Raw genomic sequence first — 27,456 nt, 5'->3', positions numbered from 1 at the left:
TGGTTGTTCTTACATACTAGAAATTAAATGTCACTATCTGCAGCATAAAGAATTTGAAGAAATCGAAGGATGCTTGCGGAAACGTGAACCTCTAATCCTGGGGAGTGCAGCTGCTCAAAGATTGAGTCGACGACTTCCAGTGGAGGTTATTAGTGACCCTTTAAATGATATGGATAACGATCCTTATGAGGATGGGATGGATGCACAAAAACAACCTAGAGGTCATCAGGTAATTTTTGTACTGTTTGTGTATGCTCAGTGATTCTTCTTGCACGCTGAAGCATTCCGTAAATTCATAGATGCCTGTGCTACTAGTTCTGTGCTCAGACATGATGACAATACTGGGTTCAAGAAATCATTTATCTATTTGTAGTATTGGATAATTCATAATAGTCTTGTTGAAATATTTGTATTGCAAAGTTTTCACTAAATCCATTATTAGTTTTCTGTAAGGACTTGTTACTTCCAATCTGAATTGTAAAGTCTTTGGTGCTACTTAAATTGAAATGTTAGGATACCACCATTAGATGGGATAAAATTCAAGCACAAGTACCTATACTACTATATTGTTGTTAAAAATTAAAAATAGTAGATATATAAGTAAATAAAAAGTAATGTGAAATTGCAATCAAATTTTCGAACTACATTTTGGAAAAAAGATTTAGTAAACTTGATGGTCAAATAAATTGACAATTAGTTATTGACTTAAATTTTTTAATACATGGAGCTTTGCAACTTCCTGATTGATATTGTCATGGATCTTGTCATGGGACCGATTGAACTAAAAGCTCGAGCTGATAGTTAAGGGTCCACTTCATATTAATAGCTGACACACCCCCACACGCGAAAGCACACTTGGGCTTGAAGCGTGACAACACAGGCCCATATTACCATGTCCTGAAAATAACTCAACAAATGGGGCTGCCAGGAATCGAACCCAGGACCACTTGGTCACACTGGCTCTGATACCATGTCATGAAACCGTTTTAGCTAAAAGCTCAAGCTAATAGTTAAAGGTCCACTCCATATTAATATCTGACACACCCTACACGCCATGCCCACTGGGCTTGAAGCGTGCACAACACAGGCCCAAATTACCATGTCCTGCAAATAACTCAACAAATGGGGCTGCCAGGAATCGAACCCTGGACCACTTGGTCACACCGGCTCTGATACCATGTCATGGAACCGTTTTAGCTAAAAGCTCGAGCTGATAGTTAAAGGTCCACTTCATATTAATAGCTGACACACCCCCACACGCGAAAGCACACTTGGGCTTGAAGCGTGACAACACAGGCTCATATTACCATGTCCTGCAAATAACTCAACAAATGGGGCTGCCAGGAATCGAACCCAGGACCACTTGGTCACACTGGCTCTGATACCATGTCATGGAACCGTTTTAGCTAAAAGCTCGAGCTGATAGTTAAAGGTCCACTTCATATTAACAGCTGACAAAACTAATTAACCTAAAAGCTTAAGCTGATAGGGAAGTCCAAGAATAACGTTTATGGTCTCTTATGCATTCCCGCACATTAATGTCTCTTGGGCTTGAAGCATGTACAAGCACAGGCCTTCTCTACATTGTGCTGAAATTCAATCAATAAATGGAGGCTGCCAGGATTTGAACTTTAGACCTAAGAGGCTCTGATCCCATGTCTTCTATTGACCCAAAAGCTTAACAGTAAGGCCCAAGAATAGCTTTTAATATTTCTAACACAAAATTTTGTGCAGGTCAATGATGGTCGATTGCGCACTGCTGGGGAGGCTTCTCAACGCAGTACCAAAGAAGATTGGGCAGAGTGGATGAGGCATTTCAGCATTGAACTTTTAAAGGAGTCCCCTTCTCCAGCATTACGAACCTGTGCCAGGCTTGCACAGTTACAGGTACTGTAACAGCACTCGCGTATACATTTCCCCTATACTTTTCATTCTGACGCCTAGTTTCTGCAGCCTTTTGTTGGGCGGGAGTTGTTTGCTGCAGGTTTCGTTAGCTGTTGGACACAACTAAATGATGCTAGTCAGAAACAATTGGTTCGGAGTTTGGAGATGGCATTTTCATCTCCAAATATTCCTCCTGAAATTTTAGCAACACTCCTGAATTTGGTACGTTTGGTCTTCTGTGATATATTTAGGCTATTGTTATTTGGTTTAATATGGAATTTCTTATTTTCTTCTACCTGATCTTCTGGTAACTGTTGCATGGTTAATTCAAGTGCCACAGTCACCCCAAACTATCAAAATTGCATTTCCCCCTATTTGACATTGTCATAACGCAGCCTGACTATGACTTCTTGTTATAGAATCTATATGTATATTTCATCTTGGCTGCATTTTATTTTTTTAAATGTTTTCTGAAATATTCGCAGTTTTGTTGCATTGAGAAAGTAGTTTAGTGCTTTTGTCTACATGCTGCTGAATGCTTGCATGTGGTGGGGTAGTCCATTAGTCAATCAAATTTGATGGTTAAATCTTCTTCAATGTCCTATTATTCTGGCAAGTAAGAGTTGAAATGGAAGCTCTTGCTTGGTCTCCCTATCATCATGACTTCAGTGGATGGGTGTTTTCTAAGTTTGAGGTAATAGATTCCAAATTTATGGTTTGGATTTTGTGAAATAAGATGATGTGAGTGAAGCATTTTTCCGTTCTTATAAAACCTTTTGCTATAGCTGGCGATGAATGCAAACTTGAAGGGAGGTGTAGTTTGATAGAGGACGGCTAGCCCATTGACAGGAATATTCTAGAAGGGTGAGCTGTAAGGGGGTATGTTTGGATTGAGGTTAGGAGAGGTTAAGTAATGGAAGGGGAAGGAGGATGAGGTGAGGTGAGGATGTTGCTTGGATTGGAGGCAAAGGTTTTATAAAGAAAAACCTTCAAAAACCTCCAATTTGGTGGGACTGAAAATAACCTTCAATTAACCTCTATTGATATCCATTTAACCTTTTAAACTCCTTGCCAAGCATAGTTATTTAACCTTCTATTATTTCACATCTCATAACCTCCATCCAAGCAGACCCTAAGGGAAGTCTGTTATGACTTATGATGTGCTGGCAAGGGGTATTTCTGGTATAGGGCATTAGTGTTGCTAACTGAGTAAGATTTCAGCAAGGGAGGTAAGATTTTTTTATTATTATTATGGTTCGCTGCTATTCGCGGCGGCTCTTGTAGAGAGGGAAGTTTGTTCTTTTTGAGGGGCTTTGGGCTTAGGGTCAATTCCATTTATCTTTATTTTTTGTTCGTGTCGATTTCAGTATTCAAGCTTATTTTTAGTAGAGAAGAACTATCAGTACATTGCTATTTCTCTATTTGGTTTTGTGTTATTGTTAGGGTTTCTATATTTGTTTGACCTTCAAAGATTACGAGAATCTTTAGTAAATGAGTAGTATTAGTTATTAGCTGTTTGAAGCCTAATAATGATTCTAAGAGTTTATAGTTGATAGCTGACAAATAATAATCAACTTCCAAATATCTGTTGTCAGCTACAATTAAGAGTTAAAAGAACCATTTACCTAACAATATTTTTTATTTCTGTAGTCATTCTTCAAGATGTCTATAATTAATTTGTTGGTCTTGTAATAATGTGGCTTGTGCTATGTTTCTGAGTTGCGTGTACTGTTGTACACAAGGGAAACATGGCTTGATACAGCTGCAATTTGTACTTCACGGAAAAGTTAAAAGTGCACATAGTCTAAGAGTTAATTAATGCTAAGAAATATAACTCACTAATGAGCATAAATACATCATAAAGATATTAAGCAAGTGCTATATAGTCATCATTAACAAGCAACTAAAGTAACCAGCTGAAAATTCCCTATAGGATGGAAAACAATATAGCCTTTGTTACTATAGAAAATAATATCTATTTGAAGCCTCATTGCCATGAACAAATGCTGTGCAAGCATCAAGAAGGAAAAAGACAACGATTAACTTTGTGCATCTGAACAAAGTGTGTGTATAATTCCTTATGATATTTGTCTTTTACTATTCGAGATCAATCATTGGTTGGCAGGGATTTGGAAGGAATTAGGCATCGGATACATGGAAAAATCAAAGTAAGTTGATCCTTTGGATGGACAAGAATCAGAATGACTGCCAGGCAGAGCTAGGATTTTATAACAGATATGGTCCATAAGACAATTAAAAGAAAGAAAGACATGCTACTTGATGGTTGTAATGGTAGTGGGACTCATTAAATTTTTTTATTAACAGCCATTACATTTTATATCAACTGATATTTGAATCCATGACGTTTACATGGAGCATACGTGATTCGTAGGACATGAAAGAAAGAGACTAGAAATATCAGGTCTTTTTGATGCAGAAACCTTGCATCCCCAGTACGGTAGTTTTTCTGAAGTGTTGTTTTCTTCTTTGCAGGCAGAGTTCATGGAACATGACGAGAAACCTCTTCCAATTGACATTCGTCTACTTGGTGCTCTCGCAGAGAAGGTATTTTTTTTTTGCTTGGATGACCTTTGCAATTGCAGAATCATATGCTTTACGTATATGCATTAAGAATTGCAGTGGGATGTCTCATGAATTTTGAATGATCAATGGTGCACCACAGTGTCGAGCATTTGCAAAGGCACTCCATTACAAAGAAATGGAGTTTGAAGGTGCACGCTCGAAGAAAATGGATGCTAATCCTGTTGCTGTGGTTGAAGCTCTCATACATATAAATAATCAGTTGCACCAGCATGAGGTATTCTTCTTAGAAGTTTTAATGCCTTGAGGCTCAACTGGTACTTGTGCCATTTTCCTGCTTTTGTTATTGATATTTTTATTATTTTATAATTATCTAAGCTTCCTTGGCATTCATTGGTTATTCTAGGCCGCTGTTGGTATATTGACCTATGCCCAACAACATCTCGATGTTCAACTGAAGGAATCCTGGTATTGATCCATATGAAGGGCAATAATTTCCCTCTTGTATAAATTGTTGATTGACCCTAATGTTTCAGAATGAGAAATATTTGTTAAAATCTTATTCTTGCATAGGTATGAGAAGTTGCAAAGGTGGGATGATGCTCTGAAAGCATACACTGCAAAAGCCGCACAAGCATCAAGTCCACATCTTGTCCTAGAAGCAACACTAGGTCTGTATTTAGCTTCTATTAAGTCCTTTTGTTGTAACATTAATTTATTCAATTTTTCTATTGTAAAGAGTTTCTTGGAGCAATAAGATCTATTTATTTTGATGTTTTTTCATCCTGTGACACTTATCTAGATATGAAATCTTTGAATTTCTTTTGCACTGTAACTGATTTATAAAAAACTTCTTGAATTAACTTGAAAGACTTGACAAGGGACTGTTAGGGAAATGTACACAATCATTTATTTCATTATTTACTTCTTATTACTGCTGTCAAGTTGAATTTTCATATGCTATTGTTGAGTAGTCTCTGAATAATATTATCGCAGTCAACATTCTATTCATTGAAATTTGGATTGCTGTTAATCAACCATATCAAGTAAGTATTTTACTTGCCTTATCTTGGCTGGTTTGTGGAACTTTTCAAGTGAAGATCTTGCTTGCCATTGTAAGCTAGGGTAACCATTCCTATTGAAGCTTCATATAGGTTGAACTTTTTGGTTTTGGGAAAATTTCTCTTCGAGCTTGTTTGAAAATTTGACATCGTTAACTTGTCACTTGTCTGGATGAGGCCTGAACTGCACTGCATTGGTTAGTGTATATACACTGAGATCTGTCAGTGTCCCCAGTTGTGAGACTTGTAAGATTCACCAATATTTGCAATGTGCTAGGCATGATTACTGTTTTTAATAGTGTTGGATGGTGCAAGTGCTTGTGAACATACGACATCATATTTTCATGATTTTCATGTGCAACTTCTGCTTAGCAAGTTAATCCTATTTATTTGCTTCATGAAATGTTGGACATTGTTTCCAGCTTATGCTATACAGTGCTTCTCCTCACTTATTTTTGTCTCTTCCTCTCTCATCTTGTTTTGCATTTTGAACTGTTTTCAACATTCAATTTTTTTTGTACAATCTTGGAATTTATAATAACGGTGTCTTCTGTAGGAAGGATGAGATGCCTTGCTGCATTAGCTCGGTGGGAAGAACTTAACAACTTGTGCAAGGAGTACTGGACCCCAGCAGAGCCATCTGCTCGACTAGAAATGGCTCCAATGGTTGTTTTTGAATCTTATGCAGTTGATTTAGATTTCCATATGCACACTTATATTTGTCAAGATGTTATCTCAGGCTGCTAGTGCTGCTTGGAATATGGGAGAGTGGGATCAAATGGCAGAATATGTGTCTCGATTAGATGACGGTGATGAAACTAAGCTACGGGTTTTGGGTAACACTGCTGCTAGTGGTGATGGAAGTAGTAATGGTACATTCTTCAGGGCTGTCTTATTAGTTCGTAGGGGAAAGGTATTCTTTGCGCTATAACTGCATTTAGCATACACCAAATATTGTTATGATTGGTTGTTATTTATTTGGTTCCTTTTTATAATGGTGTCTTAATTGGTTCATTGTAATCATTGTTTCTCAAAGTATGATGAAGCTCGGGAATATGTTGAAAGAGCTAGGAAGTGCTTAGCAACAGAGCTTGCTGCTTTGGTATATTTTTCATCTCCTTGTCCATTATTTTGTCAAGTCCTTATACTTAGCTTATATTTCTGATTTAAGAGTCTTCACTTTGTAGGCATTGCAAGAATTACCTTCTCACAGCCATGCTTATTATCTTTACTATTGTTGATTTCTTTGATTGTTTTGTTTTGAAGGTTTTGGAAAGCTATGATCGTGCTTACAGCAACATGGTCCGAGTTCAACAGCTTTCTGAACTAGAGGAGGTTTATTTATTTGCTTGATACGCTATTCCTTTTTTTCTTCTTCTTTATTTTGTTCATATTCCTTGTACAAGCTTGACATATTGTTTCATATTGAGCAACGTTTTTTTTAATAGGTAATTGACTATTGTACTCTTCCTGTGGGAAATGCTGTTGCTGAAGGACGGCGGGCCCTTATTCGCAACATGTGGACTGAGCGGATACGAGGAACAAAGCGTAATGTTGAGGTAGACATAACTTTTAGTGATCAACATGATGATGGATACTGGCAGTGAATTTTTGGATTGTCTTGATAGTAGTCGTAGTAGAAGTAAATATTTTGGAGAGAATGGAATATGTGCATTGCAAATATGCACTCAAGAGGGTAGTTAATAGGGTCAGCTAGGAATGTGTGTTAGGAAGCAATTATCATAGGTTGTAAGACTATTATTCATCAAGATGGTCATCTGGATGTAAACCTCAGTTGAATGGGAAGTTCTATAGGCTGCAATATTCGTTAGGAAACAAAGGTGCAATTCTAGCAACTGTTTCATGTTGCTTTTGATCTTTGTGGGATAAAGAAAAAACTACAATGCAATTCCCATTTAAATTTTATAGTTTTGAACTATGAAGCACGGAAACGTTGCCAAAGTAGCGTTTCTACGTTTCCACAAGATGTGGGAAACGGAAACGCCCGGAAACGGAAACGAACCGTTTCCGGGTACGTAAATAAAGAAAATATGAAACGCGTTTCCAAAATCTGAAAGAGATTCTCAAGCAGTTCATACTGAAATCGATCTCCAGACTTCCTTCTTCTTCTTCTTAGTTTTGCGATTTTTTCTTCTTTTATCTGGTGTGGGTTCCCCGAATCGTTTCGGGACTAAGGCTTTGTTGTTGTTGTTGTTGTTGTTATCTGGTGTGGGTTGTTAGTCTGGTCTGGGTTTTCTTCTTCTTCAAGTGGCGATTGCGATTGCTTCTTCTTCTTCTTCAAGTGGCGATTGCGATTGCTTCTTCTTCAAGTGGCGATTGCGATTGCTTCTTCTTCTTCTTCTTCAAGTGGCGATTGCTTCTTCTTCGACTGGTTTTGGAAATCATAATACCAGTTTGATCTCAAGTTCTTCGTAGTTGGTAATTTGTTCTGTTTTTTTTTTTCTTTTTTCTGTGCCTTCTTGAATGGTGTGATGGAGAGAGAAGCTTCTGGAATGGATTGGTTGGACGACCTTTTATATTGTTTATTATTTAAGTAGTGCTATTTCTTTTTTTACTGTTTAGCTAGAGACTTTAATTTTACACATTTTGATATTTATACATATTTGTTTTTATTAATTAATTGGCAGTAACATGTTTATTTTATTAAATTGCAGTTTTTAAAATTAATTTGTTTTCATTTTACCAATAATTAGTTCATGTATTTATAATTTATGATTATTTTTATATATATTATATTTTTTAAAATTTTATAAATATGCCCCTATATTTTTAATATTTACACGTTTCCCCCACGTTTCCGTTTCCTATATTTTTTAGAAATCGCGTTTCCCATTTCCGTTTCCGTGCATCGTAGGTTTTGAACTATGAAGCACCGATACTTCTAAGAAGTTAAGGCATGAACGTCAAACACTCCGGGTACAAGGACACGCTGCCGGGGACATATACCGGACACCGCAAATAAGTGTCCCCTCTTATTTTTAATATGGGGGAACACGCGGGGACACGGGATTCTACATTAATTAGATAAATATATTGTTTTTTTTAAATAACTTTACAAAAAGAGGGGTTGATGTATATAAAAGAAATTAAACCCTAATAAAAATAATAAACCTAGCAGCCCCCCCACCCACCCCTTTTAATTGTAAAAAAGAAATCGAAATCTAAAAGTTAAAACCTACCTAATTATTCTTCAATTGAGATAGCAGAACAAAAACTCAAATCAGCCACCCCTTCGATTTTAGTTCATCTAATTCAAGTCCTTACCAGCCATGACATTCAACAATGATGAATCGGTGGGTTCGATTCCAACCCTTCGATTCTCAATTCTTCTCTCTTTTTCCGCTTTCATATCTTTTAATTTTTTGATTACAAATGTAATATATATATAATTTGGCGTGTCCCTGCTGTACCCATATCTCATATTTTCTAAAAATGCCAAAATTTTCCGTACAAGTACACTTATGAATATCCATGTCGGTGCTGCCTAGGTTTTGAATAAATTCAGTTGAGTACTGGTAGGTTTTCTGTCGCATAGTTTACTTTCTGCATTACTTTGACTGTGATGTTATGGTTTTAGACATAGCCTGATTTATTCCCTTCCAACCTTCAAAACTGGCTTTACTTGTTAGCTAGTCCCTCTATTCCTAAACCATTTTCGTTCTTGCAGAATTTGAACGTCTAGATTTTTTCTTCAATACAATTTGAGTTCTGACAAACATTTGAATTTAAAAACAATGTTTGAGTTTAGTAGATGAAAAAAAGAGATGTACAATTTTAGTAATATTCTGTATAATTGTCTATCAGTGAACTCATTAATTGTTAGATCCCTTAAGTAGCTAGTGGACTAGTAAAGTATTCTCATTGTTAATTCATCTAGTTACTCAATTTGTCTTGTAAATGAGTAAAGTCGATACCTAGGGCCACTTTCTTGATTACTAAATAAGGAGTAAAAGCTGTGCGAAAATTGGAAATTAACAAATCAAAGTTCTAAAGCCCACTCGAAGCATTCCATTGAATCCTATTTTATGATTATAATTTTTTTTATTTTCTTTCTTTCTATATTATTGAAACACTGAGTTGGATCATTATTTTAGTTTGGAAACTATTTATTACAACAACTTCTCGTGGCGGCCTAATACCCAATTGAAATTCTCATGACTGTTAACTGATGCAGTTCTGCTTCAGTCTGTTGTATGAGATCAAACTATTCTTTTGTTGCTCATTTTCCCCCGGTGTAACCTTTGATAATCTAGGTCTGGCAAGTTCTTTTGGCTGTAAGAGCACTTGTGCTTCCTCCGACAGAGGACATTGACAATTGGCTCAAATTTGCTTCTCTCTGTCTGAAAAGTAACAGAATCAGTCAAGCTAGGTCAACTTTGGTTAAACTTTTGCAGGTTAGTTGTGCATCTCTGGTAAAACCAACAGAAGTGCTAGTTAGTGAGATTGATTTAGTGTGAACCTAATTGACTTTTTGTTTTCCATTATTTAAGTATGATCCGGAGACATGTCCTGAAAATGTTCGATACCATGGACCTCCTCAAGTAATGCTGGCATACTTGAAATACCAATGGTCGCTTGGGGAAGAACACAAGAGAAAAGAAGCATTTGCTAGGCTTCAGGTATGGAAGACTGACTTTCAGATGTATAATTACTTGTAATTAAAATTATACTAGTGTAATGTGACATCTGATTTTGATTCTTTTGGTACTTATTTTGAATTGGTTGGTAGAGTTTGGCGATAGAAGTTTCAAGTTCCCCAAATATTAGTTCTGCTGCACCAACTGCTTTAGTGAGCAGCACAGGTTCAAATGTGCCCCTTGTTGCTCGTGTATATCTTGAGCTTGGAAATTGGCAGTGGACACTTTCTCCTGGCTTGGATGATGAATCCATACAAGGTGGTTATCCTTTTCCAATTCCCTCTGCTGTTTTACACCTCGATCTTTTTCTTGAACAATTTTTCATTTTTTGGCAGATATCCTTTCTGCATTCAGAAGTGCCACTCAATGCGCAACAAAATGGGCCAAAGCATGGCACACTTGGGCTTTGTTCAATACAGCAGTGATGTCTCATTATACTGTCAGAGGTTTTTCTAATGTTGCCTCACAGTTTGTCGTTGCTGCTGTTACTGGATATTTTCATTCAATAGCCTGTGCAGCAAATTCCAAAGGAGTGGATGATAGCTTACAGGTAAAAAATTTATCTGGATATTGAGCTAGTTGTTATTTGAAGCTTCTAGAGACACACCTGAAAGAATACCAAGTCATTTTGAGTTTTTTTATGAGTTCTTTTTAGTTCCTTTCACCGATACTTCCTTCCTTTGTTGTTTAAAACCTAGTTTTACTAAGGATTAGTAAGGTATAAGAATGCAATCTGACTCATGTTTGCTCTCCTGTGACATACCCTAATTTGTATTGTTTGGCAAGTCAGTTTTGTAAAATGTGAATCGTGTCCTCTACTTCAGGATATACTCCGTCTTCTTACCTTATGGTTCAACCATGGAGCTACTGCAGAAGTTCAAATGGCATTACAGAAAGGATTTGCACATGTTAATATAAACACATGGCTGGTGGTTTTGCCTCAAATAATAGCCAGGATACATTCAAATAACCATGCTGTGAGAGAACTGATACAATCGTTGTTGGTCAGAATAGGGCAAAGTCATCCCCAGGTATGGCTTCTCTTATTCTTTAGTCCTGGAATGGATGTATTGATGTGCTTGAGAATTTAGATAATTTGGCTTAGTGTATTTTGTTTGAACTTTCTTTGCCACTATGCATGGTCATTGTATTGCTGTGCAAAATTCCATACAATCTTAGTGGAATCAATAGGCTTTGCTATCGTTTTTTTTTTCTCCCTTTTATTCCATGATCAGAGAGTGATATGAGTTTACTGGGAAATGAGGAAAATATGATAGTGGATAGGACGGAGTGGAGGGAGCGAATTTGTGTTGCTGACACGACTTGATTTCACGGTTTTATATGATGGTTCATGTTAGCCGACCCCGAATCATTTCGGGACTAAGGCTTTGTTGTTGTTGTTGTTGTTGCTGCATTCCATGATCAGATCCTTTAACTAGAATTACTTAGTATTATTCAAGTGCGAAAATGTTGTCCTGCACATTGTTCTTGCTTTAAGAATGATGATTGTTGGGCGTGTGAGGAAGACTTGAGAGCAAAAAGAAAAGGGCTTCTGGAGGACCTATTTAGCCTAATTTAGTGCCCTGCTTGCCCTTCACCAACTATTATGAGATTCTTGCTTCAGCAATTCTTTTAAGTGCATCTCCCCTGTGAACACGCTAAACAATGGATAGTTTTTTTCCATGCAAAATTGGTTCTGGTTCCCTTTCGCAACACAGAAATGGATCCAGTTGTTGACTAGCCCTCAGACACCTAGTTAGGGAACAAATTCGGATTTTGGGCTTCAAAGCTTTGTCGAGCCCATGAAATGTTATGAGATGCGTCCAAAGGTAGAGAGGTATTGAGCTTAACAACCACAGAAAAGGTCTTTTTTTCTTTTTGCTTTCATTTTGGGCTGTAACCAAAATTTGATTAAGCTAATTTGGTATGGATGCCCCACTTTAGCTTGTTTTCTTCTTCAACTACTGATGCACATTTTTCTTCCATACGTTATGACAAATATGTTTGTCCATTGAGCAAATAACTTGTTTTATCTGTCATTTCATTTTTGTGTCTGAGTGGCTTAAGTAGATTGCAACAATATCTAATTTCTGAAAGAAAGAAAATCCTAATTGCATCAAGACCACCAACCTCCATCCTAAAAAATCCTTGGCAACTTTAGATCTTGAAGATCCAACTTGCTTTTGTGGAACTAAATGCAGTTTATCATTATGTGTTTACCACAGATCACATAAAGTTGTTGCAAATGGAAGTAGTGTTCCCGTAGATTGTCTCATGCTCAAGAATTCACCTTTTTTTTCAGGCTCTCATGTATCCTCTTCTTGTGGCATGTAAATCCATAAGCAATTTACGTAAAGCTGCAGCTCAAGAAGTGGTTGACAAAGTTCGGCAACATAGTGGTGCACTTGTAGATCAGGTTAAACCATTTGGCTGGTTGTAGTTTATCAATTTTTGGGTGTAATGTTCATCTAACTTACGAACTGATCTCTATGTGTAGGCACAACTTGTATCAAAGGAACTAATCAGAGTTGCAATTCTTTGGCATGAATTATGGCATGAGGGACTGGAAGAGGCCAGTCGCTTGTATTTTGGTGAACGTAACATTGAGGGAATGCTGAATGTATTGGAGCCTTTACATGAAATGCTCGAGGAAGGTGCTATGAGGGAGAATACCACCATAAAGGAGAGGGCATTCATTGAGGTTTCTACTCAAACATTCATTTCTTGTTATATTATTTTTGATTCTATTCAAATGTAGCTAACCACTACATGGTCGTCTTGTTTTATGACTATATTCAGATGTGCAAGTTGGATCCAGTTTTCTTGGTCTAATTAGGATAATCTTGGATTTGGTTCATTAGGATTACTTTATTATGGACTGATGGATAGGAGATTCGGTATAAGCACCATTTTTTATTATTACATAGATAACTTGATGGATGATATTACAGTGGAGACATTTACTATATGGATTCTTTTCAATTTTGTATTTTCTTGCTGTTGATTTTAGCTTCCCATATACTGTAACGTACATCTGATATGCTCACTCTTCCTCCCTCTTATATTTTTTCCATTTACGGTCCTGTAATGTTGTGTCCCACTTCAACTTTTAAAGCTGAGTATGTAGCCGACTTTTGTTCTCCTTGGACATTCAATTTGTAGATTTCAATCCTGTTATCTTTCTTCTTGAACCCATCAACCATCTAAACTGATATCTTATTTATTTATTTAATAACGTTTTTTTTGTGTGTGTGTGTTCTTGCAGGCATACCGACATGAATTGTTAGAGGCATGGGAATGTTGCATGAATTATAGGCGAAATGTACACGAATCTGAGCTTACACAGGTATTTTGACTTGTTTTTTTTTTTTTCTGCTGAGGCATTCAGCAGCATTTGTTTGAGTTTCAGTTGCGTTGCTGATGCATTGATGGAATTGGTTGTTGAATAATTTGAGCTCGATTTTGCTAGGCATGGGATCTATATTACCATGTTTTCAGACGAATAGACAAGCAGCTTCAAAGCCTTACTACCCTCGACCTGCAGGCAAGAAGATTGTCTCTGTTTATTTTTAGCTTTTCATTGAATGGTACTGACTTCTATGCTTATGAAAATAGTCGGTGTCTCCGGAGCTATTAGAGTGCCGTAATCTGGAGCTTGCTGTTCCTGGGACATATCGTGCTGGTAATATTGAAATCACTGGTTGATAAAAATGTTCTGTTGCAAATTATGCATTGCCTAACAAAAAGTTGGTTTATTATTTGCTCTTCAGATTCACCAGTTGTGACGATAGCATCATTTGCACGCCAGCTTGTTGTCATAACATCCAAACAGCGACCCCGTAAATTGACAATTCATGGGAGTGATGGTGAAGATTATGCATTCTTGCTGAAGGGACACGAAGATCTGCGCCAAGATGAGCGTGTCATGCAGGTAATCTCTCTTCTTCAGTTTATTGTGTTTCTTGCACTGCTGGTATGAGGATATTTGTCTCATGTCGGTTAGGCCTTTATGGTGTATATGGCTTTGCTTGGAAAAACATATGTAGTTAATCTTTTGAGTTACCTCATTAAAGGTTACAATTCCTTGACCTCCACATTCTTTTCAGCTTTTTGGACTGGTAAATACTCTGCTGGAAAATTCAAGAAAAACTAGCGAGAAGGATCTATCCATTCAACGATATGCTGTCATTCCATTATCTCCTAACAGTGGGTTAATTGAATGGGTTCCGCACTGTGACACCCTACACCAACTCATTCGAGAGTACAGAGATGCCAGGAAGGTACGCAAGGGTTTCCAGTGGATAGCTGGGTTTTCTATGTTATTATATTGTTGTACAGCGTGAGGAAGTTGCAACTGGTATAATGATTCATGTCCAAATGTTTTCAGATCACTTTAAATCAAGAGCACAAATATATGCTTAGTTTTGCTCCAGACTATGACCATTTACCACTCATAGCTAAGGTGGAAGTATTTGAATATGCTTTGCAAAATACTGAAGGGAATGATCTAGCAAAGGTATGCGATCAGATTTTTCTCTTTATTTTTGTTCTTTCAAATGTGTACCTTATTTCAATATATCACTTTCTGTATTTCTGATAGGTTCTTTGGTTAAAGAGTCGTACTTCTGAGGTATGGCTGGAGAGAAGAACAAATTATACAAGAAGTTTAGCAGTCATGAGCATGGTAAGTGTTTCCCTTCTGTTGTTGTAGCAACTTCTGTAATGTAACATAATCTTCAACATTGAAACTTGCAGTTATTGTTGTGACAGTTTTGGCTACCTTTTTAATCTTTTGTTATCTAATATGCCATCAGACTTGAATAGATGGAAAAGAATTAAATACGAATTTGGCACCGTAAGTGAAGATACAGGGCCAAATTACTCAACTAAGTTGGGAGGATGTCAACTTAGCCGTTCATGTGTCAGTTTATTGTCAAATTTGACCATTGAATGTGGCCCTGTGTATCCACTTCAAGTGCTAAATTGGTCCCATGCACTTAAAGGGGTTAAATTTACAAAATTACATTTGATCTGTTATAACTTAATATACATGGGTGAGATTGCCCATAAGTAACAAGGTGGTGGTGAAATTGGGCTTCATAGGACTTTGTGTACTAACATGGCCCATGTCTCCGCTTCGAGCACCAAACTGGATAAAATCTGTTGAGTTTTGTATTTTGATAAATGTTAAGAGTAACATCTGTTCTGGAATTGCTATTTGGCCCTGATTTGAGAAAAGATAATTTTTATATGGGTATCTTGCTACCATGATTCAAATGCTCTTTTTTGAGGAATTGGAAGAGAGAGAGAGAGAGAGAGAGAGAGAGAGAGGAGAGAACTGATTTCAATGAACATTAAATAGCCAAAAAAAAGTCTGGTCGTAGACAACAAAGTTGTAGCGAATAGCTTGCATCTTTATACCACTTTTGTAGTCAATGGAGAAATTAGTGTTGTTTCCTTTGGCAACTCCTGAATATTATTCACTGATAAATTCATTCAAACATTGCTTCTCTTTCAGGTTGGTTACCTTCTTGGTTTAGGTGATCGGCACCCAAGCAACCTTATGCTTCATCGTTATAGGTAGGTTGTCATTGGAAGAAAGTTGAGGATTGTGTAATACTGGGACATTATCATATGTTGTGTTTTGCAGCGGGAAGATTCTACATATTGATTTTGGCGACTGCTTTGAAGCTTCAATGAACAGGGAGAAGTTCCCCGAGAAGGTGCATTTTCAGACTTAGTGTATGTTATGTGGTTCATAATGAAGTTGTGATGTATTGATGTTTTATTCCCCTTCATTTAGGTTCCCTTCCGTTTGACAAGAATGCTTGTCAAAGCTATGGAAATTAGTGGTATAGAGGGCAACTTCCGTTCCACCTGTGAAAATGTAATGCAAGTTCTTCGGACGAATAAGGATAGTGTTATGGCCATGATGGAGGTAGGATTTGAAGTTGCATGGTTGAGTTTTTCTGTTACCAATCCAGCAGAAGAGAAAAAACATATAGTTGAATATTTACTCATATAGTAATATCATGTAAATATCGGTGTAATACTTGGTTTTGAACTTTTCCAGGCATTTGTACATGATCCTCTCATAAACTGGCGTCTTTTTAACTTCAATGAAGTCCCCCAAATGCCCATGTTTGCAAATACACATGCTCCTGCTGTTGTAAATGCAGAAGAATCTGCTCCAGGTAGAGAACTTGCCCAACCTCAACGCGGTGCTCGTGAGAGGGAAATTCTACAGGTATGATATCTGAAATATTAGAGAATGTTTTGGTGATTCTGTTGTATGATGCGTATATTTTCTAAGGTTGTCAATTTCTGACACGACAACATGATTTGCAAAGGCAATCCCTTCTGGCAAGATCATCATTTTTGTTACATTTACATTACAACCTGTTGACACCCCTAATATTTCTCATTATATGTAGGCTGTGAATCAACTTGGTGATGCAAATGAGGTTCTAAATGAGCGTGCTGTGGTTGTCATGGCTCGAATGAGTCATAAACTGACGGGACGTGATTTTTCTCCATCGTCCTTGATATCAACGAGCCATATCCAACATGCAGTAGACCACGGCGCTTTAACTTCTGGAGATGCCCGGGAAGTGGATCATGGGTTATCTGTTAAGTTGCAAGTTCAGAAGCTGATTATCCAAGCCACTTCACCTGAGAATTTGTGTCAAAATTACGTCGGGTACGATATCACATCCTCCTAAGATTTTATTAATTGAATGAAGAGTCTGATTTATAACTGCTCGTACCCTTTTACTTGTTTCAGGTGGTGTCCTTTCTGGTGAACTCAAACGCAATCACATTGTATATACAGAATATGTAAATAGCTGATTCATGATTGGACCTTGACATGTTAGTTGGCATTGGCATTGCAATGTTTGTATATAAAAAGCATTTGTAATTTATGGTTGTATAGTGAAACAGAAAATCCAAGTAAATGGTCTAGTTATTGAGCTTCTTATCTCTGGTTTAATCCCTCCCATTTTCTCCTTTTTATTCTTGTCTCGATCCATCACTGGGACCTTTTTTTTTTGGAATCTAGCTAAGAACAATCTTTGTAGGGTAATTTCCATTGGTAAAAAAAAAAAAAATTCCATCACTGGGAACTGTGTTTTGGGGAATCTCGTATCTTCGTCGGGGGATCTCTGGGAAGGACAAAATTAAAGTTGACAATTCTAGTTCAGAAGTCAGACATATTAAGAACGTGTATATTCTGGGTTGTACTTGCCAATGAGATGTGAACGGTGCTTGCATTTTGGACCTCATTTTGTAAAAAAAAAAAAAGTTAACCAATAAAATGTAGATACAGAAGCGTTCATTGTAACTTAACCAATAAAATGTAGATACAGAAGCTTTCATTGTAAATTCACGAAGGGGAGTTCATTTTGGGTCTTTTAGCAGGGGCGGATCTAGGGGGGGTAGGGGAGGGTCTCTCGACCCTCCGACCCTCCGGAACACCCTTGACGAATAGTGGTTCAGTCCCGAGAAGCCCCTCCAAAATAGTTAAAATTAGTACTTATAATGTGGAATGTGATTATATAACATAAAACTAAGTTTGTATAGTTGGTTGTAGTGATAATTAAGGGCATCTCTACATCCAAGTGATCCTATGTTCGAATCTCCCTCTCTTCACTTTTTATCTCATTTTAATTTTTTCCCTTAAGTATCATTTTTAATCATTATTAACCTCACTCTCCTTTATTATTTTTAATTAAATTTTTTTAGTTACAAAAATCATGACCGAGAAGACAATTTGATGAATAATTTCTCCAATTGATCAAACTTATCAATGTTAGGGATAAAATTGCTCTTGACTGCCAACATTAAGGGTAAAATTGCACCATTTTATACGTTAGAGGTAAAATTATTCTTAGGTGTAAACATTAGAGTATTTTTGCACCTTATCCTTACTTTATATTGAATCTCAGTTGTTTTGTACCTTAATGTTTCCAATTATGATCAAATTTACCCTTATATTATCAAAAATTTGAAAATTTCAATTTGACTACTACGAATCAAAACCCTTAAGTCGTTATTAAGAAAAAAAAATCTTCATGCAATGAAGCCCCTCCGGACCTTGACCTCTGGCTCCGCCACTGTCTTTTAGGAAAGTATAAGAGAAAGAGGAGAAATTGAGCCTAAGACTTGGAGAAAAGAACCTTGTCTTACAACTTTCATTTTTTTTTTTCCGTGGTTGTTTTATTAATTCAATTATATTCTTCGAATTTTGGATTTACTTAACTCTTCTAATCTCGTTATCCAATTTCTTTTAGGTTTTTAATTTCCTTTCCCTCTTTTATTAGAACTTCTATCCTCTTAATAAAATTTTATTTTAGTCTCTATTTTACTTTTTAATTTTTGTTTTGATCTGTATATTTATTTATTTATTATTTTTGGATTAATTTCATTTTTGATTTTTATATATTTTTAATTTTTTTCCTTAAAAAATATCCTTAATCAAATTTTACTTTTTGATTTTTATACTTTTTTTACCCCTAGACTATTTTCACTTCAAATCCTCGTACTTATTTATTTTTATTTTTGATCAAATTTTTTTCTTTTATCATATTATTCAATTTTAGTATTTATTTTTAATTCTTTAAAATGATTTTTTTAAATATAATGTTTATATATTTTTTTATTAATTTTATTTTAATTTTTTCTGTTTCATCGTCTTTGCATTTTAATGATTGAAGTATATGGTTTTAATTCTTAATATGTGATTAGAGTAATTTTCTTGATTACATTCCATTACTCATGCGCAAATTAACCGCAGCAAATATGCAAATGAGAACTTTGAAGATTGAAGAGGTAAAAGGTTCCATGTGAATGGCACATGCACATGGGTTAGTTCATCGTAAGAGATGAGGGAATCGGGCTAAAATTCCCTCCTAACTTTTTCCTATGGACACTGATGCGCAACATTGCGTCAATTTTTTTGCTACTTCACGTCAACTTTTTGCGACTTTTGACGCAATAGTAACACTTCGTAAATATTTATATCTGGATCATTTTGCCCTCCTTTTTGAGTTTGAAGGGGCAATTTAATAAAACTGCTTTTGTTACATCAAATTCCGTGTTGTACCATTGTGGAAAAAACCATTATCCCATATTACTTAGGCCCTGTTTGGGAATTAGCTGTTAGCTGTTAGCTGTTAACTGTTAGCTGATTACATTAGCTGTTAGCTGATTACATTAGCTGATTTGATTAGCTGTTTGTTAGACCTGTTTGGTAAAACTTAGCTGATTGATAATAGCGGTTTGTGCAAAAAGACAAATAAGGGCATTAATTTTGGCACAGGAGAAGAGAGAGTCTATTTATTGGGGTCAAAAAAGTCCATTAATTTTAATATCTCAAAACGCTAATTGAAAAAGCTCCTAAAATGAGCTTTTTCAAAATTAGCGTTTTCATCCCAAAACGCTCTTCCAAACCTCTCTCCACTAAACACTCCAATCAGCGGTTTCAGTGGTCAAACCGCTAAAGTTGGTCAAAAACGCTCTTTTTATCCCAAAACGCTCTTTGCCAAACAGGGCCTTAGTTTCTCTAATGCCTTAGATAATTACTTAGTGCTGTTTGATAAAACTGAAAATTAAGAGCTGAAAAAATAAGTACTGAAAATATTGAATGATTTAATATATATAAAAATATTAGTTGATAATGTTTAACTTAAAATGTTAAGTTAAATATTTTGACTTATCAAAATAACTGATTTTTAACTTAACTAATTTAAGTGGCAGAGAAACGACCGTTATCAAACGCACTTAAATTAAATAAGTGCTTAATATTTTAATTTAAACAATTAAATGATTTATCAAACAAGGCCTTAATTTCTCTAGTGCCTTAGAGCATCATTAACGGTGGTAACACCTTTATAATGCCACATAAGATACGTAATAAACCAAGAAAACATACCAATAGAACCCTTTGTTAGTTAGATATATAGAGGGGTCACTAAAATTTACTAATAAAAGAAAAAGATGCATTGAAAATGAATTTTATATTTGAACATTATTGGAAAACTCACGTAAAAGGCAACTTGCTACAGAAAAAAGCAGTTTTGTCTGCTTTTTTGTGGCGTCAGACGCGCCTCATCTAGCGTGTTGCTTACACGGCCAGATGTAGTGCATTTGACACCTTATGTGGACTTCACCTCCTAATTTTTTTTATGGTATTTGGAATTTTAGTCCAACAGTAAACAGCATGTTACTTATATTAGTAACATAACAAGTAGAGTAACAACCATATTAGTGGTTGATTGTAACCAAGAGGGGTTAGTAACAAGCAAATAGCAACTATTAGAGTTGCTCTTAGGGTCGACAAACAAAAGTTTTGATTAAAGTGCAATTGTCTATGTCTAAAAAGAAAATGTTCCACATATATAATTCAAAGGGACATCTCTAGATATAATCAGTAGAAATATTATATCAACTCTATAATATTGAATTGAATCTCTACCAAAAAACTGTTTTTAAATTCGAATGGACAAACGATCTAATCTTATTATATTGTACTAAATTTGATATGGGGCAAACTTTGTTATTATGTTATACTATGTAGAAATAGTATAGACTCGAGATAATTCTAAATTCCAAGGAGACATCTCGATATATAATCTGAAGAAATATTATATCAACTCGATGAATTTAAATCAGATCATTATCAAGAACCTGTTTTTAAATTCGGAATGGACAAACGATCTTATATTGTTGATACTTTTTAAATTCTGCAAGGTCAAACTATCTTATTATCTTATACTATTGAATTCTCAATAGTGAATCTATTTTATAGCTCAACCTCATGCTGAATTCTGCACACCTTGAGAGAATTCTCAGTTCTCAACCTACTTTGAATGCATCACATTTGTAATTCTTATCAAATGCTCAAAATAAAGGGCTAAAAGCAAGCATATCACAGAAGCTACAATTTCAACTACCACTGAACTTTATCAAAATCTGTCTCAACAACTAATCATAGTCACCTTAAACTCCAAAGTAAAGATAAGGAATGAATGAATAATTAAGATGGAAAAAAAAAACAAATGACCAATAAAGGAAAATGAGGTATCTTGACAGCTCTTTGGATCAATTATTGAATATGCTAGATCTTAACTTCCATCAGAGCCGCCAATCATGTTGAGTCATTCCACCCGAGAAGGGAAGTTTCGCGGATTTGCTCATTTGCCTAGAAACAGTACAAAATATCAGACATATGACCAGCTGAGATAGTAGCAATAAGCTGGGGACATTCTCATACCATTTAGTAAATTACACAAGTAAATTGATTGTTCTTCAATTCTCCATGAGACCTAGATCTGCAAGGAACATTGACATATATTTGTATGGGTATCTCCAGTCATGCAGCAGATCTCTTTCTATACTTGCTCGGTGCTAGGCTCAGTAGGAAATCAGTAAAAATGTGCTCGTAATCAGGCATCTTCCCATAACCTGCCACGAATTAAAGATCCTGTTCATCTAATCTGGACAAGGCATAAAAATCTTAGGACATGATCTCATGCATCGACCATCTAGCACGAGAATCATGAAACATTGTCGCTTTTATCAAGCACATTCTACACAATGTTTAAGATCAAGCACATTCGCAACACACATACACATGCAGAGAAGAGAGAAGATAGACGAATTTGAAGGAAACAAAGAGGCTAAGAAATTTGAAGATATACTATACTTGCCAGGAAAGTAGTTGATATCAATCACATAGAAGACATCTTTTGTACCGTGCTCTCGGATCATATCAATGTTGAACAACCGGAGGCCCTAGAAAACGCAAGAGCATACAGTTAAGTAATCTAAAACTGAAAGCTAAATAAGGCAATAGAAACAACAGAGCTCAAAAAAGGCAGGGGAAAGGGGAGTTACTAATCGGGCACGAAGCTCCTTTGCAAGCCTCTCCAATAAAGGACGTGGAGGAAACTCTGCAATAAGATATCACATTGTTGTGAAAGGAATTAGGTTAAGTGAGACAATATACTTCATGGAAGCATAGCATATGTATCAAACTTTTAATGTTAAGGTTGAACTATCTTACCGCCAATAGAAGGATCCAAATCTGCATCATCAGCCGAAGCTGCAGCAGATGAGACCCTTGGAAATCGGAACACACCTGCTTCTTTTGCTAGCGAACATTTAGTGACATTAGGCAAAGAGAAGCGCCTGACAACCTTTATGGCTTCACCAACAATATAAATCTTAAAGAGAAGTCCACCTAGAATATGAGGCAATAACGAAAAATTCAGGGTAAAATAATACTGATGGCTATAAAAAGAAAAATCATTTCCACACCATGCAAAAATACCATACCGTGATTAACAAACTCCTGTAGGACCAGAGGGGGTTCAAGTTCCGTCAAAGAATAATGATCATAGGCAAGAAATAATTCATGTGACTTGGCAGTTCCATCCACTAACAGCGGTTTTGCAACTAATTATAACAAGTGAAATATAATTTGTCAATAAAGTTTCTATTTGATCAACCGAAACAACTGTAGAATATCTAAGTAGCCACCAAGGCAACCACATATTATAAATAAATCTAACTGATTTAGCTGCTCCAAAGAAACCTATGTACTAGCCAGGGGATAGCATCTTAAGGACTTTAACACAAATAATTTGATGAGGCCACGTCAATCATTCTTGAATGGATAGAAAAATTACCTAGTGGCAACTTGAATCCAGCTTTGCTAACTTCATGAGGAATGGATGATGGATCTTTATTGACAACTATTTGCTTCGGGACACATACTTTACCTACAAATCAGCAAATTAATGCAACATTTGCCATCATTAGAAAAACTAGTCTTTAATGTTGAGGTAAAACTTGGAAGGAAAAGGTTTCTAAAAAGAAGTGGCAAAAATTAATCTATTATTGATTTGAGAAAATACTATGAAGATTACCATGAGAGTCAGACAGATTCAGATCAGCTACCTCCCGGAGCATCGACTGGCGGTTATATAGATGTTGTATAGAATCTGGAGGATCAAGGACAGTTACTTCCGGATGTTCTTTCTGGTAATCCTTTAAGAGGGAAGAATAAAATTATAAGATATCAATCCATCTCCGATGAAGAAAAAAATACAAAAGGTAATATGTTCCATTTCATACTACATAAGACATATTGAAACTATCTTAGCAAGCACTAAGCTACAGAACATGTTATTGCTTAGACAAAACTTTTACTATAAATCATAAAGCAAAATGGTATCGTGCTTAAATAAATAACGTTGTGTGCTCCAAACAAGTTAAACTGCTCATTAATTTAAGCTCCTGGAGGGGAAAAAAAAAGAGGTCTCTTGACAAACATATTGAGAGAAAAGGAACATCTACGCATGGCATATAAAGGATTTTTTTTTCTTTTGAATGGATATGAAGGAAAAAATTTCTTCACAATTTTCTAAAAGATGGACCATAAATTTCAATAAAAAAGTTATTCCATGAGATTTGCACAAGCTGCCTATTCATCTAGGGTTTAAAAAAATGTTTCTATAACTAGTGATGTTAAAAATATAGTAACAAAAAGGAGAGAACTTCAAGCTAGATATGCCCATACGGTTCGAAACATTGCAATAAACTGCATAGCGTATTCAAAGCACTCAAGCAGGAAAAGTAACCTAAATTTGGTTTAGGGTAGCTCAGAAACCATGTAAAAGCACTATCTTTATAAGCAATGCATTTCTATAAGGTTTACAAAATGGCTCGTTTGAAATTGCATAGGCCAGTGAAAAACACCAAATATTCACTCAACTAATAAACAAACCATATTGACAGGTTGAAGGGCACGGAGAATATCAAGTTTTGGATTGAAAGTTTCTGTTTTGAGAACTTGTTAATAGGAAAGAAACACATAAGGAAAGAAAGGAGCCACTAACTTATATAATAGGAAACATTATGTCAAGGTGAATTTTCTAAGCCAACACATTATGCAAGAGAAGATACCCTTTATGTATCTCGATTTCTATCTCACAGATTTTCTATTTTTCACTTTTCAAAGAAAGTTATGTTAAGAGTTTGGAAATGTATTAAGCAAAGATATTTTCCAACACTCATGACAGATGAAAAAGTTGTTCGAACATGATAGCCGAATAGAAAAAAGGAGTTGTCTCAAGGTCCATGTGTTAGAGTAGTCCAAACGTAAATCCTAACACGTGTCGAATTACTTTGCATTAAATAATAAACTGGATATCCTGTATCCAGATAGTTTTAATCTTACAGTTATTTAAAAACCTAAAAAAAAAAAAACTATAATTAGAATTAACATAAAGATCAGATAACAAACCTCAATAACTTCGCACCAGTCTTTTCCGGTCAACTACAAGTATTATAAGACTTGTCAGAAATTTGAACACATGATAGAACCGGATAAATAAACAGGAAACGTATTAGGCAGAAAAAGTTTGTCGTTAGTGATAGACAGAAACCGACACTAACCTTATGCAAAACAACATCAAAGGGGCCTTGATCTGACAATGGCCTGTTTAAGTCGATCGCAACGAACAGTATCCCCTTATTTCTGCACCAATAAATTAAAATAGTTTACGTCATCATTACGGAGAGAGCATAAATAAAGCGGAAACCTACTGGACACTTAAGTAATTACATGATCAAATGGCTTTCATTCAATTACTAGCCATTTCCAGGAAAAAAACAAAACAAAACTCAGTTCTCCTATTCACACGATATAAAACCGTTTCTCAATTAAAATCATCCTCACCCATTTGCCAATACAATTATAGTAATATATTTCAAAAACTAAAAAACATAAATAATGTCAAATTTAAAGTAAGTCAGTTGTCACGAAGGATATCATCATCACTGAATCGCTCGTACAAAACGACAACATAGAAGTAGATAAAGATCAAGAGATCTATACCATAAATCAGAAAAGACAGTCCCACCAATCTATAATAGAGCCAAGCGCTATTTCCGATTGCGCCATCTAATAATTCTTGAAACTCAAAAGTTGTTTACATTTACATCTTCTATTTCAAATTACTGATATTGAACAGATCCAAAACATCAAAAGGTAAAACCACCAATACAAAACTGCAGAGAAGACAAGATTAGTACTAATCTAATGATAACTAACAAAGATCTTTAAAAGGTAGATAAGTAGGCATGTTTGAACAATGTAATGAACAATATTGCCTTGTAAACTATCTACAGAACAAAGCACCAAACATTGACTTTATGTTTTGTAAGCCATCCAAATAGAATATATGGAAGAATATTCCCACCTAAAATTAAAAATGAAAGATTCCAAATACCCAAGAGGACTAAAAGCATATCTATCACGTCAAGTGTAAAACTGGTTGCCCAAATCCTATTCTTGACAGTGATATCCACAAATTTATTCTCTCCATTATCACACAGAAACTACATTTGAAAAATCTCTGCTTTTGGCATATAACAAAGCGTAAAATTTCAAGGCAAAAAACAAAGCAGAAAAAACAGAACTCTGTTGCAACCAATTTAAAAAGAAAATAAAATAATACTAAATCAAAAGAAAAGAAAACCTTGATTTGCAAAAACATCAACAATTCTGAGATAACCCATTTCAGGAAAAATCACGCAAAAGATCAAAACTGCACATCCAGAATCTCAAGTACAAAGATGCATACGTATTTACATTTATTATAATGATAAATCGATAATGGCGTAAATAAAGACCAGAAAGAATGAAATGAATAGTGTATACCTGGCCAGAACTTCAAGCTTTGGCTGTAAGAAACTCTTTTTTTTCTTCGACGTCAAGGCATAGCCAACGACGACCACCTTCTGGTACTGTTGCACCGGCGACACCGTTTTCAAATCCTCGACCATCATCTCTTCCTCCTCATCCGGCGAGATTTCCCCGTTTATCCTCATACCCAAACAAAACCTAAAACAACCTCGACGGCAATTTCAATATTTTTTGTTTTATTTTCTCGAAAAAACTGACGCAAAATGTGAATTTGATCAATCACACAAAAAAACAAAAACAGAAAGTGAAAATCGTACAAAAGTAGCCCCTATTTTCTGGAGCTTTCTTTTCCCTTTTAGGTTTCTCTGTCTACTTTGTGCTCACAGTGATTTGATTTCCCTTGTTCGATTTAGCTCCACGGTTCTGGTTTTCTCACTACTAATCTTTGTGCATAAAGTTCGAATTTTAATCGGAAAATTAAATTCAAATTGATTGCAGAGAGACAAACAGAGGGGAGAAGAGAAGAGAAGAGAAGAGAAGAGAAAATTAAATTGGATAGTAGAAGAAGAAATTAGAGTGTTTATATATATATACATTTTACACAGAAGGATTTATACTAGGCATGATAGCACTGGAAGAAGAAACGGAAACTTCTTCAAGATTACTATTTTGCCCCTGTAAGTTTCAAGAATTTAAGCTGACAGTCTTATCAGAATATCAGGGCGTGGAGGATAATACCGGTTGAGCAATTTATTTCAAATGAAAATTTTAAAGTTTCAAGCCTTTAATGTTGGGGCTGTTTGGCTTAGTTAATTAATACTTATCAAAACCAATCTAATATTAACGAAACTGTTAAAATGACTAATTTATATTTATATTTTTTATATATTAATGAGACTATTAAAATAATTAATTTACATTTAATACTTTTTTTTTTTAAAAAAAGGAAAAGAAAAACGAACAACAACAAACTACCCAGGAATTAGCCTAGGGAAGCTAACCTCAATCTTATCTTCTAAGAGAAGATGAGAGATGAAACTAGGGGAAACAGGAAGGGTAGTAACGCCTAACGTCCCTTCATGGCCCGCCGCCGCCAAGCGATCAGCAACACGATTCTGCTCTCTAAAAATGTGTCTGAACTCTACGAACTCAAAGGAGGAGCAAAGCCTTTTAATAGCTTTGATGAGGTTGCGACTGTTAAGACCCATAGAATGATTCTCAGAAATCATTTTGATTGCTTCCAAATTATTAGACTCCACAGAGAGCCTCTTAACACCCAGCCTTTTAGCAAGATTGATTCCAGTAAGAATAGCCCAGAGCTCCGCAGAAAAGGAAGAACCCAACCCTAAATTCTGGGAGAACCCAGAAAGCCAAGCGCCCCCTGCATCTCTAAGCACACCTCCAGCCGCAATCTTACCGTTACTGAGGCAGGAACCATCAGTATTCAGCTTCACAACCCCCTCTCTTGGCCTGCTCCATCCCACGAGATGGACATCACAACACTGAGAGGCTCTGGCAAGGGACTCTCCTTTGAAACTATCGATAATAGAGAAAAGTTTTTTCGAGAAGAAATCAGCTAAGTTTGTCATAAAAACAGTTT

The 27,456-nt window shown here is 35.8% G+C and overlaps 2 protein-coding genes across 6 annotated transcripts in view; one reads left to right on the top strand and one right to left on the bottom strand.

The window, feature by feature from the left end:
* LOC136226202 (serine/threonine-protein kinase TOR) overlaps positions 1-17,115 on the top strand; it is a 39,009-nt gene extending 21,894 nt beyond the window's left edge. For both annotated transcript variants that reach the window (XM_066014552.1, XM_066014551.1), the window contains exons 26-57: positions 44-229; positions 1,735-1,887; positions 1,954-2,106; positions 4,378-4,449; positions 4,568-4,702; positions 4,832-4,893; positions 4,999-5,096; positions 6,043-6,152; positions 6,226-6,399; positions 6,523-6,588; positions 6,753-6,821; positions 6,935-7,045; positions 9,761-9,901; positions 9,998-10,126; positions 10,237-10,402; positions 10,480-10,694; positions 10,969-11,175; positions 12,447-12,560; positions 12,642-12,845; positions 13,410-13,490; positions 13,614-13,688; positions 13,760-13,826; positions 13,915-14,075; positions 14,251-14,424; positions 14,532-14,660; positions 14,745-14,828; positions 15,663-15,724; positions 15,795-15,867; positions 15,948-16,082; positions 16,218-16,391; positions 16,579-16,844; positions 16,929-17,115. In XM_066014552.1, coding sequence (XP_065870624.1) covers positions 44-229; positions 1,735-1,887; positions 1,954-2,106; positions 4,378-4,449; positions 4,568-4,702; positions 4,832-4,893; positions 4,999-5,096; positions 6,043-6,152; positions 6,226-6,399; positions 6,523-6,588; positions 6,753-6,821; positions 6,935-7,045; positions 9,761-9,901; positions 9,998-10,126; positions 10,237-10,402; positions 10,480-10,694; positions 10,969-11,175; positions 12,447-12,560; positions 12,642-12,845; positions 13,410-13,490; positions 13,614-13,688; positions 13,760-13,826; positions 13,915-14,075; positions 14,251-14,424; positions 14,532-14,660; positions 14,745-14,828; positions 15,663-15,724; positions 15,795-15,867; positions 15,948-16,082; positions 16,218-16,391; positions 16,579-16,844; positions 16,929-16,947 — 4,065 coding nt within the window. In that variant the 3' untranslated portion in view covers positions 16,948-17,115. The remainder of the gene's footprint in view (positions 1-43; positions 230-1,734; positions 1,888-1,953; positions 2,107-4,377; positions 4,450-4,567; positions 4,703-4,831; positions 4,894-4,998; positions 5,097-6,042; positions 6,153-6,225; positions 6,400-6,522; positions 6,589-6,752; positions 6,822-6,934; positions 7,046-9,760; positions 9,902-9,997; positions 10,127-10,236; positions 10,403-10,479; positions 10,695-10,968; positions 11,176-12,446; positions 12,561-12,641; positions 12,846-13,409; positions 13,491-13,613; positions 13,689-13,759; positions 13,827-13,914; positions 14,076-14,250; positions 14,425-14,531; positions 14,661-14,744; positions 14,829-15,662; positions 15,725-15,794; positions 15,868-15,947; positions 16,083-16,217; positions 16,392-16,578; positions 16,845-16,928) is intronic.
* A 3,956-nt stretch (positions 17,116-21,071) lies between these two features.
* LOC136226370 (inositol-tetrakisphosphate 1-kinase 4-like) lies at positions 21,072-26,435 on the bottom strand. 4 transcript variants are annotated; one of them, XR_010687708.1, is made up of 12 exons: positions 26,174-26,435; positions 25,872-26,054; positions 24,605-24,686; positions 24,453-24,485; positions 23,074-23,194; positions 22,834-22,926; positions 22,481-22,600; positions 22,209-22,385; positions 22,040-22,095; positions 21,853-21,937; positions 21,417-21,607; positions 21,072-21,344 (listed from the first exon to the last, which is right to left on the bottom strand). XR_010687708.1 is itself a non-coding variant. In XM_066014820.1 (10 exons), the coding sequence occupies exons 1-10, from the start codon at positions 26,039-26,041 to the stop codon at positions 21,516-21,518; spliced, it is 1,029 nt and encodes a 342-aa protein (XP_065870892.1). In that variant the 5' UTR covers positions 26,042-26,435; the 3' UTR covers positions 21,072-21,515. The 4 variants fall into 4 exon arrangements, 1 of the variants encoding a protein (XP_065870892.1); XR_010687707.1 differs by having other exon boundaries at positions 25,872-26,435; XR_010687709.1 differs by lacking the exons at positions 25,872-26,054; positions 26,174-26,435 and adding an exon at positions 25,047-25,341.
* Between the last annotated feature and the right edge of the window lie 1,021 nt (positions 26,436-27,456).

The sequence above is a fragment of the Euphorbia lathyris genome, chromosome 4, assembly GCF_963576675.1.
Source record: "Euphorbia lathyris chromosome 4, ddEupLath1.1, whole genome shotgun sequence".
Taxonomy (NCBI): domain Eukaryota; kingdom Viridiplantae; phylum Streptophyta; class Magnoliopsida; order Malpighiales; family Euphorbiaceae; genus Euphorbia; species Euphorbia lathyris.
This window is presented reverse-complemented; position numbering and strand designations above follow the sequence as displayed.